Source organism: Alternaria rosae, assembly GCF_020736505.1.
Source record: "Alternaria rosae strain MPI-PUGE-AT-0040 chromosome Unknown BKA58scaffold_1, whole genome shotgun sequence".
Lineage (NCBI taxonomy): Eukaryota > Fungi > Ascomycota > Dothideomycetes > Pleosporales > Pleosporaceae > Alternaria > Alternaria rosae.
In genome coordinates, this window is record NW_025763570.1 from 4,634,493 (window position 1) to 4,652,032 (window position 17,540).

Below are 17,540 nucleotides of genomic sequence, written 5' to 3' on the forward strand. Positions count from 1 at the left end.
CAGACGGCATACATCATATCGCACAATGACAGTATGTTAGGCCAACAACGATTGGTAACACGCCGGAGCAGTGTTTGAGGTCTACGAAGGAAGGACTGGTGATGGGCCCTGAGAACGCATTTGGCGGTCCGCGGCCCGTGAAAAGACGGAGACAACGTGAGTGAGTCATGCAGCTCGCAACAAACCATCAGCGGTGGGTCATGAGAGCGATAGGGGCGATTGAGTAAAAACTTTGTTCATTCGTCTTTTTTTGCTGCTATAGCCAACCTGGAAGGATGTACGTTCGGAGATCAAACCCTCAAACTCGCTACGTTTTGCGCCAAGAATTCATGTGTGTCACCCCTGAAGTCATCGTCGAGGTAGCTGTTCCTATTCGCTCCAAAGTTGATCAGCTTCTTGCCCTCACTCCACTTCGGCCAGTCCATCAGACTATTACCCTCATTGGGGTCCAAGTTGTAGATAAAGGAGTAATAGTAGCCTCTAATAGTCTTCGCGGCATTGTTGGGCAAGATGCCGTTGAAGACTTGCAAGATGTCGGAGCCATGGAACGTTCCTAGAATGGGTGTACCAAAATCGTATGTTGCAAGATAGGACCAGGATGGTACCTCGGGGGCGACTTGACCGGTGACTTCCAAAAAGAGACGACGGGTAAGGGTGAAGGTAACGTCACCAAGAATGGCTGAGACGCGCTTGAACTGCGGGTAGAAGTTGTTGAGTAGACCAGTGCGGAAGGGCGAGCCATCTTCCGTGATAGTCTGATAACTGCCCACAAGTTGCTCAACTTGCGCTGGTGAAGCGTTCTGGAAGAAGATGGTTGAGAGATAGGTCGTTACTTCTTTGGTCGTAGTAAGGTTCGAAGTGAAGAGACCAAAAAGAGTCCCCTCATCCTCTTGGTCGCCAACAATGAAGGGTACCTTGGCGTACTTTCCAGCTTTGACAAGGGCATCGGGAGATGCAGAGAGGGCGCTTCCATCAGGACGGGGAAGATAGGAAAGATTGACAGTGAAATACCCCAGGATACCAGGGACAGTATTAGCGGCATTGAGGAACTTTGTGTACGGCACTGTGCGAAGACACGCCAAAGTATCGGCAGAGCTTGCGCATCCAGCTGCTTCAACGACCTGCGAGAGTTTAGTATCGTGTTATGCGGCGGGGAGTAGGATTCATAATATACCCTGTCGTAAATAGCTTGACCTTTGGGACAGTCAACGGGATCAGCTGGAACTATCGAACCAGAGTTCATGATCCCAGCTCTGAACAGCGGCTTGCCGTTGTAGCTGTTATCGCCGTCGTAAAGCATCATCTGATCCAGCACGGAAATAGCACCTGCAGACTCTCCCCAGATCGTGACCTTCTCAGGATCCCCACCGAATGCGGCAATGTTATCAGCAACCCATTGCAAGCCCAACCTTTGATCTAGCAGGCCTAGGTTAGCGGAGCCATCAGCCAATACCTCTTTTCCGGGCATGAAGCCAAATCCGCCCACGCGATAGTTGACCGCAACAAATACGATGGGCTTTCCTTGAGCGACTGATTCGGCTACAAGGCTTGTTCCATCGTACATTGCAGTAGATCCAAGTTCGAACCCGCCACCAAAGATCCAGAACAGTACTGGAAGTTTGTCGCCAGCCTTCGTGCCAGCTGGGCGCTGTACATTGATAGTAAGGCAGTCCTCTCCAGCATTTGTGATTGTCTGAAGAAGTGGTAGGTTGAGGATAGTTCCTAGGACGTTGGTGGGAATATTCCTCTCATCTATGCTGAAGAAGAACTGTGGGCATGCTTTTGGAATGCCGGTTCCATCAACCTTTCCGAGAGAGGAAGTTATGGGCTGAGGTGGTTTCAGTCGTAGCTGGTCGATCGGAGGCTGTGCGTATGGTATGCCTTTGAAGGACTCAACACCCAACACGTTGATGCCAGCAACCGTGGCTTGAGGCGAGGGAGCAACGACTGTGGGGTTTGCTCGTTTTTCAAGGGGTGCTGGGACTGCGAGAGCCAAAGGAAGGAATGAAAGAAGTATTGCAAGCTTCATAGTGAGTAGTTGTGCGTTCGACTCGTAGCAGTGGAATCAAACAAAGTTTTTGCTTCTGGTGACTGCATCTACCATCGCTGTGCAACGCACGATACTTAACCCGCCCGGTCGAACAGATGTCACAAGCCAGAGACTACTCTTCACAACGAACCTCGGACAATGTCGAAAACTACTGCGTCCGGACGAAGAGTGATTTGGAAAGATTCAACGTGAGCTCGAAGGCCGCCGTGGCTGCAGATACACCCATGCTTCAATAGCATCCTCCCGTAATTTTGGGTTGCAGATCGCTCTCATTTTGATGGAAGTGGGGTCTGGCAGCCTTGTGAGAGTGACACGGTGCATGAAGAACATCGAGCGCTGACCTATCCGAACTCGCAGTTCAGAGCGTCAGCCAGGGGAAAGAGCCACAATAGGCTTGGATCGTTGGTGGATAGCTTCCGGCGCGTATTGTCTAGGCAGCTGGTCATGAGGTGTCGGCGCATCTAGCGGACGAGTAGTAATCCAGAGTTTATGGTTTTGCGCCACACCAGTCTTTACAAAAGCCGTTCTCGGAATGTTCTCTGTTTGCGCCTCCTACATGACGCGGTTGAACTGGATACACCGGCTATGAGATGTGCATTGCAAGGACGTACAACGTAGGATATCGACGCCAAGAGTGGCATTGACTGCCGGACCGCAGACGGATGCATTCTCCCGGTCTGTGGGTGTACCGACTGAATCGCCATCGTCGTTGACATGTCCGGGGACCAGCCATAAACCGTTGGCTTGTGTTCTGATGACGGAGATGCTACCTTTCCAGGTGTAACTGCTTCGCCCCGCGTGGACAAAATGCGGGGTATCCACGATGGGTCTCCCCACGATCTCGGCGAATCCATCGCTCGATATATTGGTCTTCAATTACTTGCGAACAAGGCTGACGCCTCGGTAGTAGAGAGGCGCCACAAACTTACGCAAACTCAAATTGCATGTGAGAGGACTTTTGGAGATTTCAAGAACTCAGCGCACCGCGCCAATACCTAGGTGCATTCCAATGGCTGGAGGTGGAGCCGGTAACGGTAGTTGATGCTAGCGGAGCGTATTCATCCGTATCGAAAGCTTTGACGCATATTGTTGAACGGATAATGGAAGGTACCGTTTGATTGGTATAGGCGCGCTCGCTGGGCTCGTGTGAGAAAGGCCAGAAAGGCTGTTATGACGTTACCGCACGTCCCACAAACTCAGTAGGGTCGCGTGCAAAGAAAGAGGGAGGCACTGTCAAATTTCTCAACAGCGAGAGGACGCGTGCTGGTAGTCGCATTCCTGTACGAAGCTCAGCTGCGAAGGAGTGCCCCATGTCTCCATCGCAGCTGGTGACAGGGCAGTGCACGATTACTAAGCGTTGTCTCCGATTTGATCCCGGCTTAGTCCCGAAGGAACGCTCGTACTGCAATTTCGGTCACGACTGTCAGATCTTGCTCTAAGGGATCTGAACTTGTCACCAAAGCGATTCAAATATGTCAGTACTGATTTATAGTCGCATATAAATCGCCGGTAAGCACCGCAAAAAATCTACTGGGGCTGATCCCATCATTCTGGCCTCATCTTCGCCATCTCTGGCACCCCAACTCATCCACGAGATGGCATAGGATACGTTGATCCCAGGCTACTACGATGGAACACACCTGTTGTTGATGTCTGAGGCAAAGATATCGCGTCAAGGATAAGCGCTGCCTCTGTTTTGTCTACCCGCGGAAGCGACACATAGACCTTCGCTACGGGCGCAAACAGCCTCTTGCTGGACAACTTCTTGGCACATCTCTAGCGATACTTCTGTGTCAATTCGAACTACATTCAAGGTTTGAGGTCAAACAAAGCGAAGTAATGGTCCCACGAAGGGGATGATATAACCAGCGCTTACATGCATCCGATATTACGCAGTGGTAGGTGTCACTGTGCGTGCTTACGTGCGTAACCAATTTCCCGGTCGCCGGGGGCCTGAAGGATAGATTCAGACACCCCTAGCGGATTCTTCTGCGCGAATGTCTCGGCCGCAACATCTCCAATGTCGTATTTCAATATCGAGGTTGAGCCCATCCGCTATAACAGCCGATGTGTTGGTTTTACCGAGTGGGTCTCCTTGTTCACTTTGTGTCTTGCCCCATTGATCGCTGTAAGTTTAACATGGGCTATGCTCCTGCATGAAGATAAAGTACTGATCAAAGTCGTGCTTTAGCATATCGTATCTGGTACACCTACAATATCGCATCTGACAGATCGACGCCCTAGATGGTACGATCGGCTATGCAGCTACAACCCTACATCTATAATCTGGAGATACGCTGCGATAGCCGATCGGCGCATTCGCGCTGTCCAGTGGAGTCGTCATGACTTAGCAGCCACCAACGCGATATTCTGGACCTCGAACGGATGGAATGGCGGGGAAGAGATGGTTACTGCCTGTGCTCCGCACTGCTTACGTTTGCCAGAGCACACCCACGTTGAAATCGCCTCGTTGACAACGTTAAAGACCGTCATCACAACACTCCAGGGCGTATCGGCACTCTATTTACTTATTGGGGCCATGTCCGGAGCCGCACTTCCCGGCGTCGCTATTGGATTCGGGATCGACGCGGTCTTCTTCCCGTTGGCCATTCTCGGTCTGCTGCGATTATGCGCTGCAATGTGGCTAACAGAGGACTTTGTATACCAGCGAGACGGTTTACGGAACATCACCCCAACTGAGACAATCGTGCAGACGCACCGGACTCTCTTGCCTAAGGATAATGGTATGGAACTCGATCGACAACCGACAGCATTGGAACCGCTCATAACATCGCCATTCGAAACAGCTGGATTCAAATCTCCCGCACAATCCTGGAAAAGCCATCTCTTTCGCATCTTCTTCCTTCTTCTCCTTGGAGGCGTTTGGACATTAGCTCTTCTTATCATTACCCCGGTGTTGGGAGGCACGCTCTTCTTCACAACGACTACCTTTGTACTCGGGTTGTTCTACTTCGTTTTCATCACCGTTTCCCTGATACTGTACACCTTCTACTTCATTCGCGGTCAAACGACGACTACGATTTTGCCCTGTATCTCCAGCACATGGTACCGGATGTATACTCTGCTGCTTATGGGTCTTATGGTAGTTCTCATTGTCATTGCAAGTATAGAAACGAATAAGAGTCCCACCGGGTTGTACACTAGTGCGGACTTGGGAACAGATTTGGCATGTGCAGACTCAAGCCAGTGGTGGCAATTGCCGCCTTCCAGTCGGTGGATAGGAGTTGCGACAGACAAAGAACTGGATGAAAGGTGGCTTATACGGAATCAGACCAGCCTCGTTGTGAAGGGTCCTCAAGAAACGGAGTTCTGGTTGTATAACTTCACTGGCTTCTGCACAGGACATGTCAACGATATGTAAGGTGCTGAATCTGTGGTACACTTGGGGAAGCATTTTGTACCTAGGTATTATCAGAAAGCTTTGGACTGTATCTGGACTGACCAAGGCCACCTAAGTAAAATTTGAGCAACGCGATTAGTTCATGCGTATGCACCCATTTGAAGTACCTAGGGGTAGCCAAACAAACTTACTCACGAAAACAACAACCAGGCTCGAGCTCGGGTATCAAGACCAGAATAATTCGTAGACAAGCCCCCACCTGAGTTGAGCACGGAGTCTCTTCTTCGTTGCGCATCGGTCCTAGGGGAGTTTGCTGGTGACAAGCCGAAACGGGTTAGTGTCGTGACGTAATAGCAGCTCGGCCCAAACATTCTCGCACGTCGGCGCGCACTGCGCAGATATACGGCAGCCATTACGGTGCTTTTGACCAGCAGCAACTTGTCGCGCAAATACATGCATGCCTATGATTTATTAGTTTGCTTGAAGTAGCGCGAGGTTCTACTGTCCCATCAAAGCTTCTCAGATCAGCGATTGATCAACTCTGACGCTAACTCATCACCCCACGTATACATACTCAGCCATCAGGAGCCATGCCGAACCCTACAGATATTCCGTCCTTTGCCGCGTCGCAGCTCACGCTTCTCGATGCCGAGCTTCAAGCCGAGCTCTCCGAAACAAACGCGCTTCTCTCGTCACACACGCCTACCGCCCTCTCACGCGCCGGTCTCGCGATCCTGAACCTTAATATATCTTCTATACGGACAGGGCTGGGCGGCAAGACCGTGGTCGAGCTGGGATTAGATTCGGCAGTCGTGGCTAAAGGCGAGAAGCCGGACATCCCAGAACACGGCATACGTGTGGGCGATATAGTCGCGGTTCAAGACCAGCCCAGCGGGAGCGCGAAGAAGACGGAAAAGAAGGAGCTGGAGAAGAAGGGCGCCTCGGGCGTTGTTTTGAGGGTGCGCAGGGAGAATGTGGAAATAGTGCTAGACAAAGAGGACGCAGATGTGCCAACTGGCGGCAAGCTATGGATGTTAGTCTTCATATTGTGGAAGGCTATGTTGGGTACAGTGAGGCTGATATATGTACTAGAGTCAAATTGGCGAACGACGTCACCTACAAGAGGTACGTCTTTGCCGAATGCATGGTTTGCATTTCTACCTGAACTTATACATGATAGGATGAACCAAACGATGAATAGGCTACAAAAGCTCGGAGACCAAGAGTACACACCCTTCATGCGCGTGCTCTTTGGACAGGCATCGCCTACTCCCCTGCCTTCAGACCTGAACGACCCATCAAATCCTCTCCACAAGCTCGAGTGGAACGATCCATCTCTCAACGATAGCCAACAAGAGGCCATCAGATTTGCGCTAGCCTCACGAGAGGTTGCGCTGATTCATGGCCCCCCAGGCACAGGCAAGACGCACACTCTGATTGAGCTTATTCTCCAATTACTCAAGCAGAAACTTCGCCTGCTGGTATGCGGACCATCGAACATATCTGTAGATAATATTGTCGAGCGTCTAGCCTCTCACAAGGTCCCCATGGTGCGCCTCGGGCATCCAGCACGCCTGTTACCATCTGTTTTGAACCACTCGCTCGACGTGCTCACACGCACGTCAGAAGCAGCCGCCTTAGTTCAGGACGTTCGTAAAGAAATGGATGACAAACAATCTTCTATCCGTAAGACACGCAACGCCAAAGAGCGCCGTCAGATCTACACTGAGCTGAAAGAACTCCGACAAGAGTACAGAGAGCGAGAGAAGGGATGTGTAAACAATCTAGTAACTGGCAGTAAGGTCGTTCTTGCGACGCTGCATGGCGCTGGTGGCTTCCATCTAAAAGGTCAGGAGTTCGACGTCGTCATCGTAGATGAGGCCAGTCAGGCTTTGGAGGCACAATGCTGGGTGCCTCTATTGTGGGTTAAGGCAAGTAAGCTGGTGTTGGCAGGCGACCACCTCCAATTACCACCCACTATCAAGTCTCTCAACTCGAAACAAACGAAAGCGGTCAAGAAGGAAGCCAATAAGAGTACTGATAGCGCGGAGAACCTCGCTGGCAAGCTGATCACCGGCATGACACTCGAAACGACTCTTTTCGACAGGCTGCTTTCTCTGCATGGCCCGTCGATCAAGCGGATGCTAACGACGCAGTATCGCATGCATGAGAAGATAATGCGGTTTCCATCGGACGAACTATACGATTCGAAACTTGTAGCAGCAGACTTTGTCAAGGACCGTCTACTGCGGGACATGAAGTACGATGTCGAAGAAACTGAAGATACACAAGAGCCGCTGGTTTTCTGGGACACTCAAGGCGGTGACTTCTCGGAGAAGATCGAGGACGAGGGTGTGATAGGCAAGGGCGGGAAAGGCATGAGTCTTGGCGATAGCAAATCTAATGAAGCAGAAGCGGCGTTGGTAAAGATGCACGTCGCGAATCTGATCAAAGCCGGCGTTAAAGCGGAAGACATCGCAGTTGTTACGCCATACAATGCACAGGTACGCGTCTCTCCACTCTGCTCATCATGCGTGTGCAATGCGCGTCAACTCTATATTGTGGAGTTGAACGTTGACAATGGTAGCTCGCATTGCTTGCTGGAATGCTCAAAGAGGCGTATCCTGGTATCGAACTAGGGTCTGTGGATGGCTTCCAAGGCCGCGAGAAGGAGGCTGTCATTGTCAGCACGGTACGCAGCAACCCAGAGCATGAGGTCGGCTTCTTGGGCGAGAAGAGACGGCTCAATGGTACGTCAGCTCCTACTCCCCCGACTCGCCGCAATATCTACGCATGAACACGTGGCTGCAGGTGCTAATGAAGGGCGCAGTTGCAATGACACGCCCAAAGCGACATCTTTGTGTGATCGGAGACTCAGACACAATAAGCAAGTACGTACACTCTTCATTCCCAATTCATGTCCCCAGCATCACTGGCCTTCCTTGTTTGTCACACAACCGATCCCTCTTCGTCATCGCGGAGTCACGGACTTCGGTCATACCCGAGAACGTGGGCGTCGGGATGTGGTCTTTGCGAACGAGCAAATCTGAAACCCGCGTAACTCGAAACTGCCGTGACACGCCCCCTTGCTTTGTCACACGGGAACCCTTCGTCACCCACACTGAGACCAGTCCCTCGGCACCCTGTTATACGGCGGAGGATTCTATACGCTCATCACACCACAGCGCCATGCATTGTTGCTGACTTGATTGATTCACAGGGGCTCCAAGTTTCTAAAAGCTTGGATGCAGCATCTAGAAGACCACGCCGATCTCAGGTATCCGAACTTGGCAGACATCTACGTGGACCAAGAAAACGGCGGATGAGGGGTGTAAGCAAGCGAGGCTGTAACACATGCGCTGTCACGGGCTCCCAAACAAACAATGTCGGAGTTATGGTTCGCTACTACATGTTGGAGTGGTGTGGGGAGGGACATGGTCTCAGCGCTATGGTTTGGTTCGCAAGCGAAGCGCGATACTGCAGCCATGGTATGCGGCGTGAATTTAGCTGCAGTAGTCCCGCGTCAAAGTCGCGAGTCAAGACAGCTCGCGCCAAAACACCTACATACGCCGAATGTCATCGCGAAAGTGGCATGCGGCATGAGACTACGGTGGTAAGACGGCGAAGCATGGCTTGCATGCGTTTATATGCGCAAAAGAGAAACGAGAAGGACCAGAAGAGCACGCAGAATAGACAGCGAGTAATGCGCTCATTCTCTCAAACTCTTTATGCTGAAGGGTGTCGTGCAGGATAAAGTGTGTGTGGTGGCGAGTCGTGACCATCAATACATGGCGCAATACTATCGATGCAATCAGCGCGAGCAGCAAACTTCATCAAAACGGCGCCCAGCGCTTGCGACCTCGCTTCTGTCAACGTCTTTCGAGACCCTGCGACTACTGCCGACCAGCCTCCCCTATTTATCATCTTTACCTCAACGTACATCGTCAACAGGTAACGCGTGCAGTAGAGTACCAAACAGTCGTGATAGACGGTGTGGTGTGGGCCAGAGCAATGTGCCCCAATCAGGCCGTCGTCGGAGTTAGTCCGCGGACAGCCTCAAACGCGTTAATGCAGGCTGGTGCAAGGATTCCTGTTAGTCTGCACGGCCGAGGGTCCATGACATGACATGCGTCCTGGCAAACCCATGTCTTCTCGCGCTCAGGCCTGACGCGACAAGAAGAGGGTTCGTGGAACGCCTCGGTCAGTGCTGCAAGCCGCTATTTGTAGACGCAGAAGGATTAGCTCTGCGACGGCTTTACTGGGATTTGAGATGGCGGTTCTGGACGAGTGGTAGGTTTGAGAAGTCTACAGGGAAGCTGAGGTCCAAGACGTGTTAGCTGCATGTTTCAGAAGGGCTGAAGAGGACAGTGGCCGAGCGCGCCTGCGCGTGCCGTGCAGCCAACGAACGTATCGATTGCGACAGTCCGCTTTGGCGAAAACATGCAGCTGTACTGGACGCAAAACCCCACAGCCCCATGGCCAACAACCTGCACGTCGTTCGTTCGCGCAGTGGTCCGACTTGTTGGCCTCTCATGCAACGCTTGTGCAGCAGCGATCAGGCCTCTATTTGTTGCTGCAGGCCCCGTTGTGTTGTGGTCAAAGGTAATGCCGGTCATACTGCTTGATTCGCAAATGCGCCATCAATAATAGCCTCCTCCTTCCCGCCGCGCCCCCCATCCGACTGACCCTCCCCACTCTATTGGCACCCTTGTCCAGAGGGTACATGACGCTCTCGGTCTGATACATAGACCCTAAGAACGCCGCCCCCCGTTCTCTTGCTGCTCTTCTTGTTGCGTCGTCTGTGGCACGTCTCTCTATCGTTTAACCTCGTCGCTCTTTCTGATCGAGTTCGCTTCTTTCGAGTCTTGGGGGCTATCGTTGTTAATTCCTTATTGCCTATTCTTGCCTTGCATCTATTTTCGGAGGAGGGACGTTTGCCGCGCTTGTCGCTCCGGTCCGCCTTTGCTTTGCTTCTTATCCATCAATTGCTTTCGCAACATCGGTGATGGTAGTCGAGATCCTCACGCTCGCTGGGTCATCCCGGTAAACCTCGCCTAAGCGCAATTTCCAGAACTCGTCCGCAGAAGCGCATTCGCCAACACTCGAAATCCAAAACATCGCAGCATCCATATGCTTCAAAGAGAAGGCTTTGTCGTCGCCGATATGAGTGCGTCGACGCCCTCGCCCTCGCCTCTGCAGCGCTCTAGCTGGAAGGCTGAGGCTATCAGAAGAGGGAACTTAAAAATTAGCGGGCCGATCCCTATTACCGAGGATGTGCCGTTGAATGAAGAGGAAGAGAAGGAGTACGCGGAAAATGGCGCGCTGGACCGGACATTGCAGCCGCAGGACGCGCCAGAAGAGCAGTATGAAAGACCGCAAACACCGCCAAGGCCACTTCAGTCTCCTCCGCCTGTGCCTGAACAGCATATGTCAGCCTTGCGATCGAATCCCGTGGGAGAGCAGCAGCCGCAGCGCGATTCGGCTGTTCCCGAGCGCCCGATCTCTTCGAGATCCCCACCAAAAGTGCGACACTTGGACGAAGTACAGCGCGAAAGCATTGTGCCATCGACTTCGATCGCTTCTCCGTCGCCGTTTCGCTCAACGCCAGAGAGCGCCGGTAAATCAGCGCAGAAGAAGAATAAGCGCAAGAGCGGCCTCAGACATGTATTCCGGAAGATGTTCGGGCGAAAAGGCCCGGAGCGAGCGGACGATCTGGAAGAAGAGCCAATGCAGCGTGGCCACAGCTACCACCATAGTGTAAGTCTGCCATAAACAATGTGATAGACAAATTCTGACAAGGAATAGGACCCTACCATGCTGAGATCATCACCACCAAGAGAACCAAGGACACCCCCGTCTGGTCCTCGGATATCAGATCTTCCAGTAGAGGAGCTACAGCCATTACATCCGCTAGGCCAACATCTCCCGTACCCCATGAACGTGAATGCGCCGCCAGCAAGTCCGCCGAAAGAATACCTTACTTTCGATATGGACAGTCCAGATTTTGGTCGCCGAAGAGCCACGCTGCCTACTGTACCAAGTGCCATTACTCATCGACACAGTTTCGACGAGCCTCGGGAAAAGCTGACAGCGTGGGACGAACAGGCTGAAGAAGATGAGATGTCTCCCGGTATCGGTATCGCTCTGTCCAGCCCAACTCAAACAGTGACGTCCAAACACGATAGACGAAGATCAAGAAGCGCGGATGCTCTTCACAGTCTCGCGAAAGAGCGCGCCTCGACGGAGAGAGGCAGGAGTGCGGAGATCAAGTTCTGGAGAGAGAGCTACATGTCCGGCAGCATCTATAGTAGACCGCAAACAGCGAAGACTGTAGAGACGGTCCGCACCGTGCCGATGCAAGAGCCCATGATCCGGGAACCAGATAACGAGTCGTTCAACGAGATGAGCGCGACGCTCGTGCAGGCGGACGAATCGCAGACCCCGACACCGATTACGGAAGAGCCCAGCCGAGAGCAAGAGCGTAGTGTTGAGCCCCCGGTCTCAGCCTTCAACTTTGGTGACCTCAAGAACGCCCTGTTTGGACCCAAGGAGGAAACTATCCCAGAGTCCCCGCAAGTCCGAAGCGTTTCTCCACCACCTCCGCCGCCAGCGAAGAGCCAACATCGGATACCTATTGAGGACCGCGTTCAAGACCTTGAATCCAGGTACTCAAACCTCGAAACACTCACCCGCCGGATGTCATCCCGTAATAACCGGCAAACCATCATCCTCGAAAACGCACCTCGCAACCTGCGATCAAGGAACCGGAGTTCGTCGGCATCTGCATCGCGCTCTCACTCTAGATCAGCACCGAGCATCCATCAAGAGCTCATCGTTCAATCAAGTAGTGAGACACTTGATCCTGAGCCTGCGCCTGGTTCTCCAACGCTAGCTGTGCCTCCCGTTCCAAACACCGGTAGTAACGAGGAGAATGCACGAGCGCTGCGAAACGTCTATGAGGCGCTCAGACATGAGAGGAGCGCGAGGAAGGCGTTGGAACAGCAGGTTCGCACTCTTCAGCACGATGTCTCGGACTTGCATGCCCTGGTGAACAAACTCATCGTTTCGGCGACCGCCACATCACCATCGTATCCTACTCCTTCGCCCGACACCTTGATCATCTCGCGTGAAGGAGATCAGCGAATAAGCTGCTCCACACCACGAGCTCCAGCGCATGACCGCAATGTCGTCTACGGCCAAACAAGCCACGACAGGAACCAGCGCTGGGGTAACGACGATGCGAGCGTCTACTCTGAAGACCTGGCCCGCAAGCCGAGCTACGATGATGTCTCGCCAGAAGTATGGGCTACGCCGAAGGAAGAAGGGTTCGATGGAAGTGGGTTCTTCCATGGCGATGAACGGGTTGGAGCGTATGCTTGAAACTTTTAGGTCGCTTGATGCGGTCTCGAGACGTGGAATGATTGGTAAGGTTTTCTCTCCTTCTGGATACGGCCGGACATGGCATGACCCATTTGGATGTTTGTAAGATACCCAGCGTGGGCGCTGTTATGGCGCGCGCTTTCGTCGATGAGCGATTTTTTTCTTGTGTCTACTGTTTGATTTAGCGAGCGAGCGTATTCAAATGCAACCATTATTGATCAGTACTGTAATGTTCATTCGTCGTAGGCGTAGCAGTGCCAGTGCAGGTAGTGACGCGAGAGATGCTTGATGAGGTGAGTGGCCGAGGAAGGCGCGGCATGCTCTCTCATGTTCCCGCCCAATTACGATTCGAGGTTCTATGATAAAACACCAGAAGGGTCGCCAACTAGAAAGCTTGTTGCAGATCTTGTTGCCTGGACCATTCATGAATATGAGCTCACTGGGATGGGGATGGATCAAGATACTATGCATCCTGACTACATAATGGGTCTTCTTCTCGCCATGTCTAGAAGGCTTGTTTCTAGTATGCCTGGTAAGTCACCACTTGACGGCTGGGAGACAAGCTGCAAGTACCACTGTCACGGCGACGAGAAGCCTTGCTACAGGAAGAAAGTTGATGCGTACGTAATATCCTTTGCTTACGCCGTGATCACAGTTGAATGGGTCTAGATCTCGCACTACCACAACAAAACGTCCAGCTCCCGACGACGCCCAGTCACCAGACGCAAAGCGAAGCGCTTGAGGATGGACTGCGTATGGTGTAAAACCACGTTCATGGTACATTATCTGCTTGGACTGATGAGATACTGCGCGATACTGAATGCGTAGCGTGGGTGGGATGGAAGGAAAGGGATGCCGCACGCATTATGACACAAGATGGGAACTTCGGTAGATATACTGCACCCACTTTATGGATGCAGGTGAACTTGATCAAATGGGGCGACATTGCAGACATTGAAGATCGCGTCACACTGGTCTCCGAACATGCCGTAGCTGTGTTCGACGGCACAGAAGTGAAGGACCCGCTTCGCAAATTCATCGCAGACTTCACTGTCTGGAACACCGAGTATGATCTCTGGTCTGAGAACTACAAGAGGTTCCCCGAAGACTTCGTTGCAATGGTATCGCATGGTTACGCTTTTCGCTGTCACCTTGGCGGCTCTGGTCCTTCCAAGCGTGCGAGTCTGCAAGCTTGCTCGTACCACTGCCATGGGGACAAGCCATGCTGCAAGGCGAAATTAGAGAGGTAAGACAACAGTGTATTGCTGTACGTACGTCGGCTGATATGAAGATCAACAGGACCAGCGCGTCTGGACCGACCTCCTCTCAGCCCTTGAAACGCCGCAAGACCAACCATGCCACCAACGATGAATCTGCCGACGAAGAACTAGAGAGTAACCCCTCTACTGTTTTTGGTAAGGCACACAAAAAGAATTGATACCAGATAAGGAATGTGAGGAATCGCAATGTCGTTGATCTACGGCAGAAGGTTGAAGGATAGAGGATGTCATATGTACTGAGTGGGCGAATAAGCTTTTCATAATACTTCATTAACAATTATGTACTTTAAATTCGCTGATACGCTCATAACGCTTCAAAATCATTTGCATCCAAAGTAGCACACATATCGTACAACATCATCCTCTCTCCACTTAGTTAACGTGGGGAATGTAAGTCGGGCCCCTACCCTCCTCAAAAGCTGGTCCAACAGGTCCATCAAGGTAGGCAGCATTGGGATTGGCAATGTAAGCGCTATCCCTCATGCTCTCGCTATACCTAGCCTCCTTAACAACCTCAGGCCTCTGGTCACCCTTGCGACCGAAGCTCCAGGCGCCGAGTAGGACAAGGGCGAAGATGCCAAGATCGCAGAGCTCACCGAAGATGATGAAGAGGAAGGCGAGGGCCTGGTTGGTGGTGCGCGAGTAGTTGTTTGTGTTACGGTAGATGAGGACGAGCTGTGCGATGGAGAAGGCGTTGCGGACCCAGACGATGGGGGTGACGAGCATGACAAAGCGGGTAAGAGCGGACTTTGAGCGGTTCTAGATATTGTCAGTACATCGGCGTGCGCAAAAGGAGAGGAGTGAACTTACACCGACAACACCGTTCTTCTTGATACCAATCCAGCAAAGGATCGCCTCAAGAGTCGCACTAGTCGACGCAGCGATGACAGTGGCTACGTACACAACGTAGAGTGTCCTCACCATGTAGTCGACAGCAATCAAGCTCGGGTATGCCAACGCCGAGTTGCCACTACCGCGGCGAGCAAGACCAACAGCCCAGCTAGCGAACCCAAGAGCAAGGATAGCCAGCATCCAGAAGCCGTTCAGAGCCCAAGACAGGACACCAGGCTCCTTGATACCAGTGCCGTTGTTCTGGACGTGGTTGGCGTGGATCCAGATGGCGCCGACGATGCAAGCGTTCATGATGATCATGGCGCCTTGGTAGGTGAAGGAGAGGATGGAGATGATCTTTCCATATTTGATGGAATCGTTGTTTCCAAAGGGTTCGGTGTATTGGGGGTAGGCGTAGGCGGAGGTGATGTAGAAGGGGGATGGGAGGCGGGACTGAAGGGCCACGATGGAGGATTGCGCAGCGTAGGCGATCATGAGGGTGGTGAGACCAGTGATGAGGAAGAGCTGAGTGCCCGTGGAGCTGTCGTGTGTTAGTCTGCTTATTGCTAAACGAAAAGGTAAAGAATCGTACCTGTGCCTGTTTAGAGTTGACCTGGTAAACTTCTTGAATGTACGTGGACGTCCAGGGCCTCCGACGAGCTGGCGACCGAACAACGCAAGAGCGGCCAGAATGAGGATGATGGAGCTGCCTGCTGTAACGACATGGAGGGCGAAAATTCCCTGGACGGTGGAGGTGGTGTTGGTGATGGCCATTGTGCGTGTTCGGTGGATGTGCAGGACAGCACCCTTTGGAATTAAGTGATGAAATTAATTACTATACTGATGATACACCACCAACATGCAAACACGAGGTTCTTTATCATATCATCCAAACCTATGCGGTCATACCTCACGAGCCCAGACCATGACGATGCCTTGCGATGAACTGCTGTCAAACTTTACCAACGTTGACGCGCATCGAGGCCAACAGCCTTCTGGCCTGGAATTAGCCATGTGACTAACCGTGGCCTCCACAAAGATCGAGCAATGAAAGCGTTCGGTGCGAGTCGCGACGTTGACATGAGCTTGGGTAAATGACGTTTAGCGGCGCGCGGAGAGTAGCGGAATGACGTTGCGCGTCGTTAGCAAAAGCAACATGGCCGTCGCAGCCGGTTGCTTTTTCGCTTTGCGTGAACGATTTGAGATATTTGGCTTGGGCCGCCGAAGATCGTCGCAGTCATGGTAGTGCCATCGTGGAGGTGTGAGCGCGGGAGATATGTTCGCTGGCGCGGTGATCTGCCCAAGGATGTTCTTGTTTGCGGGCGCGACGGTGACGCGCTAGCGGTCGGGAACATGATGTGCCATTGCCAAGTGGGCTCTGGAGCAGGATTTTTCGAGACTTTTAAGAACACGACGATGATAATGAAAGTGGTCGCGCATCGAACGCACGAGCATCGAACCGAGGTCAGGATGTCAATCAAGATGGATCACGGACTGGACGATGGCTCTTCACCTCGCAGTCCATCAATCGCTCTTCCCAACCCCCACAACCCTCCCACTGCCTCGGAGTCCCAGCTCTTCAGGCGTCATGAACCTTCGCACGGCCTCAATGTCGTTGCCACCCCAAGTACCTTTCCCACTGCTGCGCTTTCCGTGTTGTGCTGTTTCATACTCATCTTTGTGCCATCCACACCCAAAAATACAAAACATGCACACAACAACGAATAATCCCATGACTGCGAGGATGAAGATGAACAGAGACCAGATACCGGAACTAAGCCAGGTTACGAAGGACGCAGAAGCCGAGTTGACAACATGAGTCGCTGTGCCTTTCTTGCCATTGTCGTCCCAATCATGGAACCACATTGCCGTTTTTGGTATTCGCTTGCCATTTATGCTGGAATGTGCGCGCGGAATAAGTGCAGCGCGAATGATCTCGTATGCGCTTGCTGGGTCACCGGCGGACAGCAGGGGACGCTGCAAGAGGACGAGTTCCAGGATCTTCTGCTCTTTTCTGTCCATGACGATTGTGAGATCCGGAGAAGTCAGATCAGTCCACAATTGCATGACATCGAAGTGCAACACCAATGCATTAGAGTCTTTGACGTGGCGCAGGGAGTAGGCGTATGAAGCGCCAAAGTAAGCGCCCCCTAGGTTGTCGAGTTGATCAGATGCAACGAGCTTGTCGAGATCGTCTTTCGATGTGTCCAACAAGACTTGGTTAACGTATACTTTCGGTAGGATCTTGGAATCTCCTAAAAGTGGGGCATTGTTGATGCTTAGATGCGCTGAGTCGTAGGGAAGGGAAATGTTCAGAAGCTAGGGTACATTAGCGGACAACTGGGCGCCTCGACAGTAGGAACGATTTACCAGAGCGTTATCGTCTTTCCTCTGAGCCCATGGCGCATCGTTGCCTTTTGATGTGTCTTGGTATAGGAAAGGGCACCCAACACATGGGATCTTGGCAATCACGTTGTAGCCTTCGGCCACGGTCGTAATCTCGGGTGCGACGTCCGCAGTTACGTATCGCGCCAACGCGAGCATCGCAGCGAGAGGCGCTATCCGGAATATCATGATGGGTGATATGATGGTCGATTGAAGTAGGATGACCTGTGTTGACACGTTGGAAGGATATGTG

General features: G+C 52.3%; 6 protein-coding genes across 6 annotated transcripts; 3 read left to right on the top strand and 3 right to left on the bottom strand.

Moving 5' to 3' along the window:
• Positions 1-290: 290 nt before the first annotated feature.
• Positions 291-2,029, bottom strand: BKA58DRAFT_434822 (lipase 3 precursor; the record flags this gene model as incomplete). Its single annotated transcript, XM_046173292.1, has 2 exons — positions 291-1,121; positions 1,175-2,029. 2 exons carry the CDS (start codon positions 2,027-2,029, stop codon positions 291-293), a joined length of 1,686 nt encoding a protein of 561 aa, XP_046031954.1.
• Positions 2,030-4,070: 2,041 nt separating this feature from the next.
• Positions 4,071-5,432, top strand: BKA58DRAFT_397292 (uncharacterized protein; the record flags this gene model as incomplete). Its single annotated transcript, XM_046171416.1, has 2 exons — positions 4,071-4,178; positions 4,242-5,432. The coding sequence occupies 2 exons, from the start codon at positions 4,071-4,073 to the stop codon at positions 5,430-5,432; spliced, it is 1,299 nt and encodes a 432-aa protein (XP_046031955.1).
• A 302-nt stretch (positions 5,433-5,734) lies between these two features.
• On the top strand, positions 5,735-8,263 carry BKA58DRAFT_374392 (P-loop containing nucleoside triphosphate hydrolase protein). Its single transcript, XM_046169324.1, has 2 exons — positions 5,735-7,915; positions 7,999-8,263. Exons 1-2 carry the CDS (start codon positions 6,002-6,004, stop codon positions 8,206-8,208), a joined length of 2,124 nt encoding a protein of 707 aa, XP_046031956.1. The 5' UTR covers positions 5,735-6,001; the 3' UTR covers positions 8,209-8,263.
• Positions 8,264-10,300: 2,037 nt separating this feature from the next.
• On the top strand, positions 10,301-12,955 carry BKA58DRAFT_29979 (uncharacterized protein). The gene is made up of 2 exons (XM_046166909.1): positions 10,301-11,168; positions 11,217-12,955. Exons 1-2 carry the CDS (start codon positions 10,542-10,544, stop codon positions 12,789-12,791), a joined length of 2,202 nt encoding a protein of 733 aa, XP_046031957.1. The 5' UTR covers positions 10,301-10,541; the 3' UTR covers positions 12,792-12,955.
• A 1,381-nt stretch (positions 12,956-14,336) lies between these two features.
• On the bottom strand, positions 14,337-15,704 carry BKA58DRAFT_29999 (uncharacterized protein). Its single transcript, XM_046166911.1, has 3 exons — positions 15,495-15,704; positions 14,882-15,443; positions 14,337-14,830 (listed from the first exon to the last, which is right to left on the bottom strand). The coding sequence occupies exons 1-3, from the start codon at positions 15,674-15,676 to the stop codon at positions 14,444-14,446; spliced, it is 1,131 nt and encodes a 376-aa protein (XP_046031958.1). The 5' UTR covers positions 15,677-15,704; the 3' UTR covers positions 14,337-14,443.
• A 637-nt stretch (positions 15,705-16,341) lies between these two features.
• On the bottom strand, positions 16,342-17,476 carry BKA58DRAFT_447784 (uncharacterized protein; the record flags this gene model as incomplete). The annotated part of the gene is made up of 2 exons (XM_046174247.1): positions 16,342-17,221; positions 17,273-17,476. 2 exons carry the CDS (start codon positions 17,474-17,476, stop codon positions 16,427-16,429), a joined length of 999 nt encoding a protein of 332 aa, XP_046031959.1. The 3' UTR covers positions 16,342-16,426.
• Positions 17,477-17,540: the final 64 nt, after the last annotated feature.

Coding starts and splice junctions, on each gene's coding strand:
- BKA58DRAFT_374392 (XM_046169324.1), top strand. CDS start 6,002: ATGCCGAACCCTACAGATATTCCGTCCTTTGCCGCGTCGCAGCTCACG. Junction 7,916..7,998: donor TTACGCCATACAATGCACAG/GTACGCGTCTCT, acceptor TGACAATGGTAG/CTCGCATTGCTTGCTGGAAT.
- BKA58DRAFT_29979 (XM_046166909.1), top strand. CDS start 10,542: ATGCTTCAAAGAGAAGGCTTTGTCGTCGCCGATATGAGTGCGTCGACG. Junction 11,169..11,216: donor GCCACAGCTACCACCATAGT/GTAAGTCTGCCA, acceptor GACAAGGAATAG/GACCCTACCATGCTGAGATC.
- BKA58DRAFT_29999 (XM_046166911.1), bottom strand. CDS start 15,676: ATGGCCATCACCAACACCACCTCCACCGTCCAGGGAATTTTCGCCCTC. Junction 15,444..15,494: donor TCAACTCTAAACAGGCACAG/GTACGATTCTTT, acceptor AACACACGACAG/CTCCACGGGCACTCAGCTCT. Junction 14,831..14,881: donor AGAAGAACGGTGTTGTCGGT/GTAAGTTCACTC, acceptor GACAATATCTAG/AACCGCTCAAAGTCCGCTCT.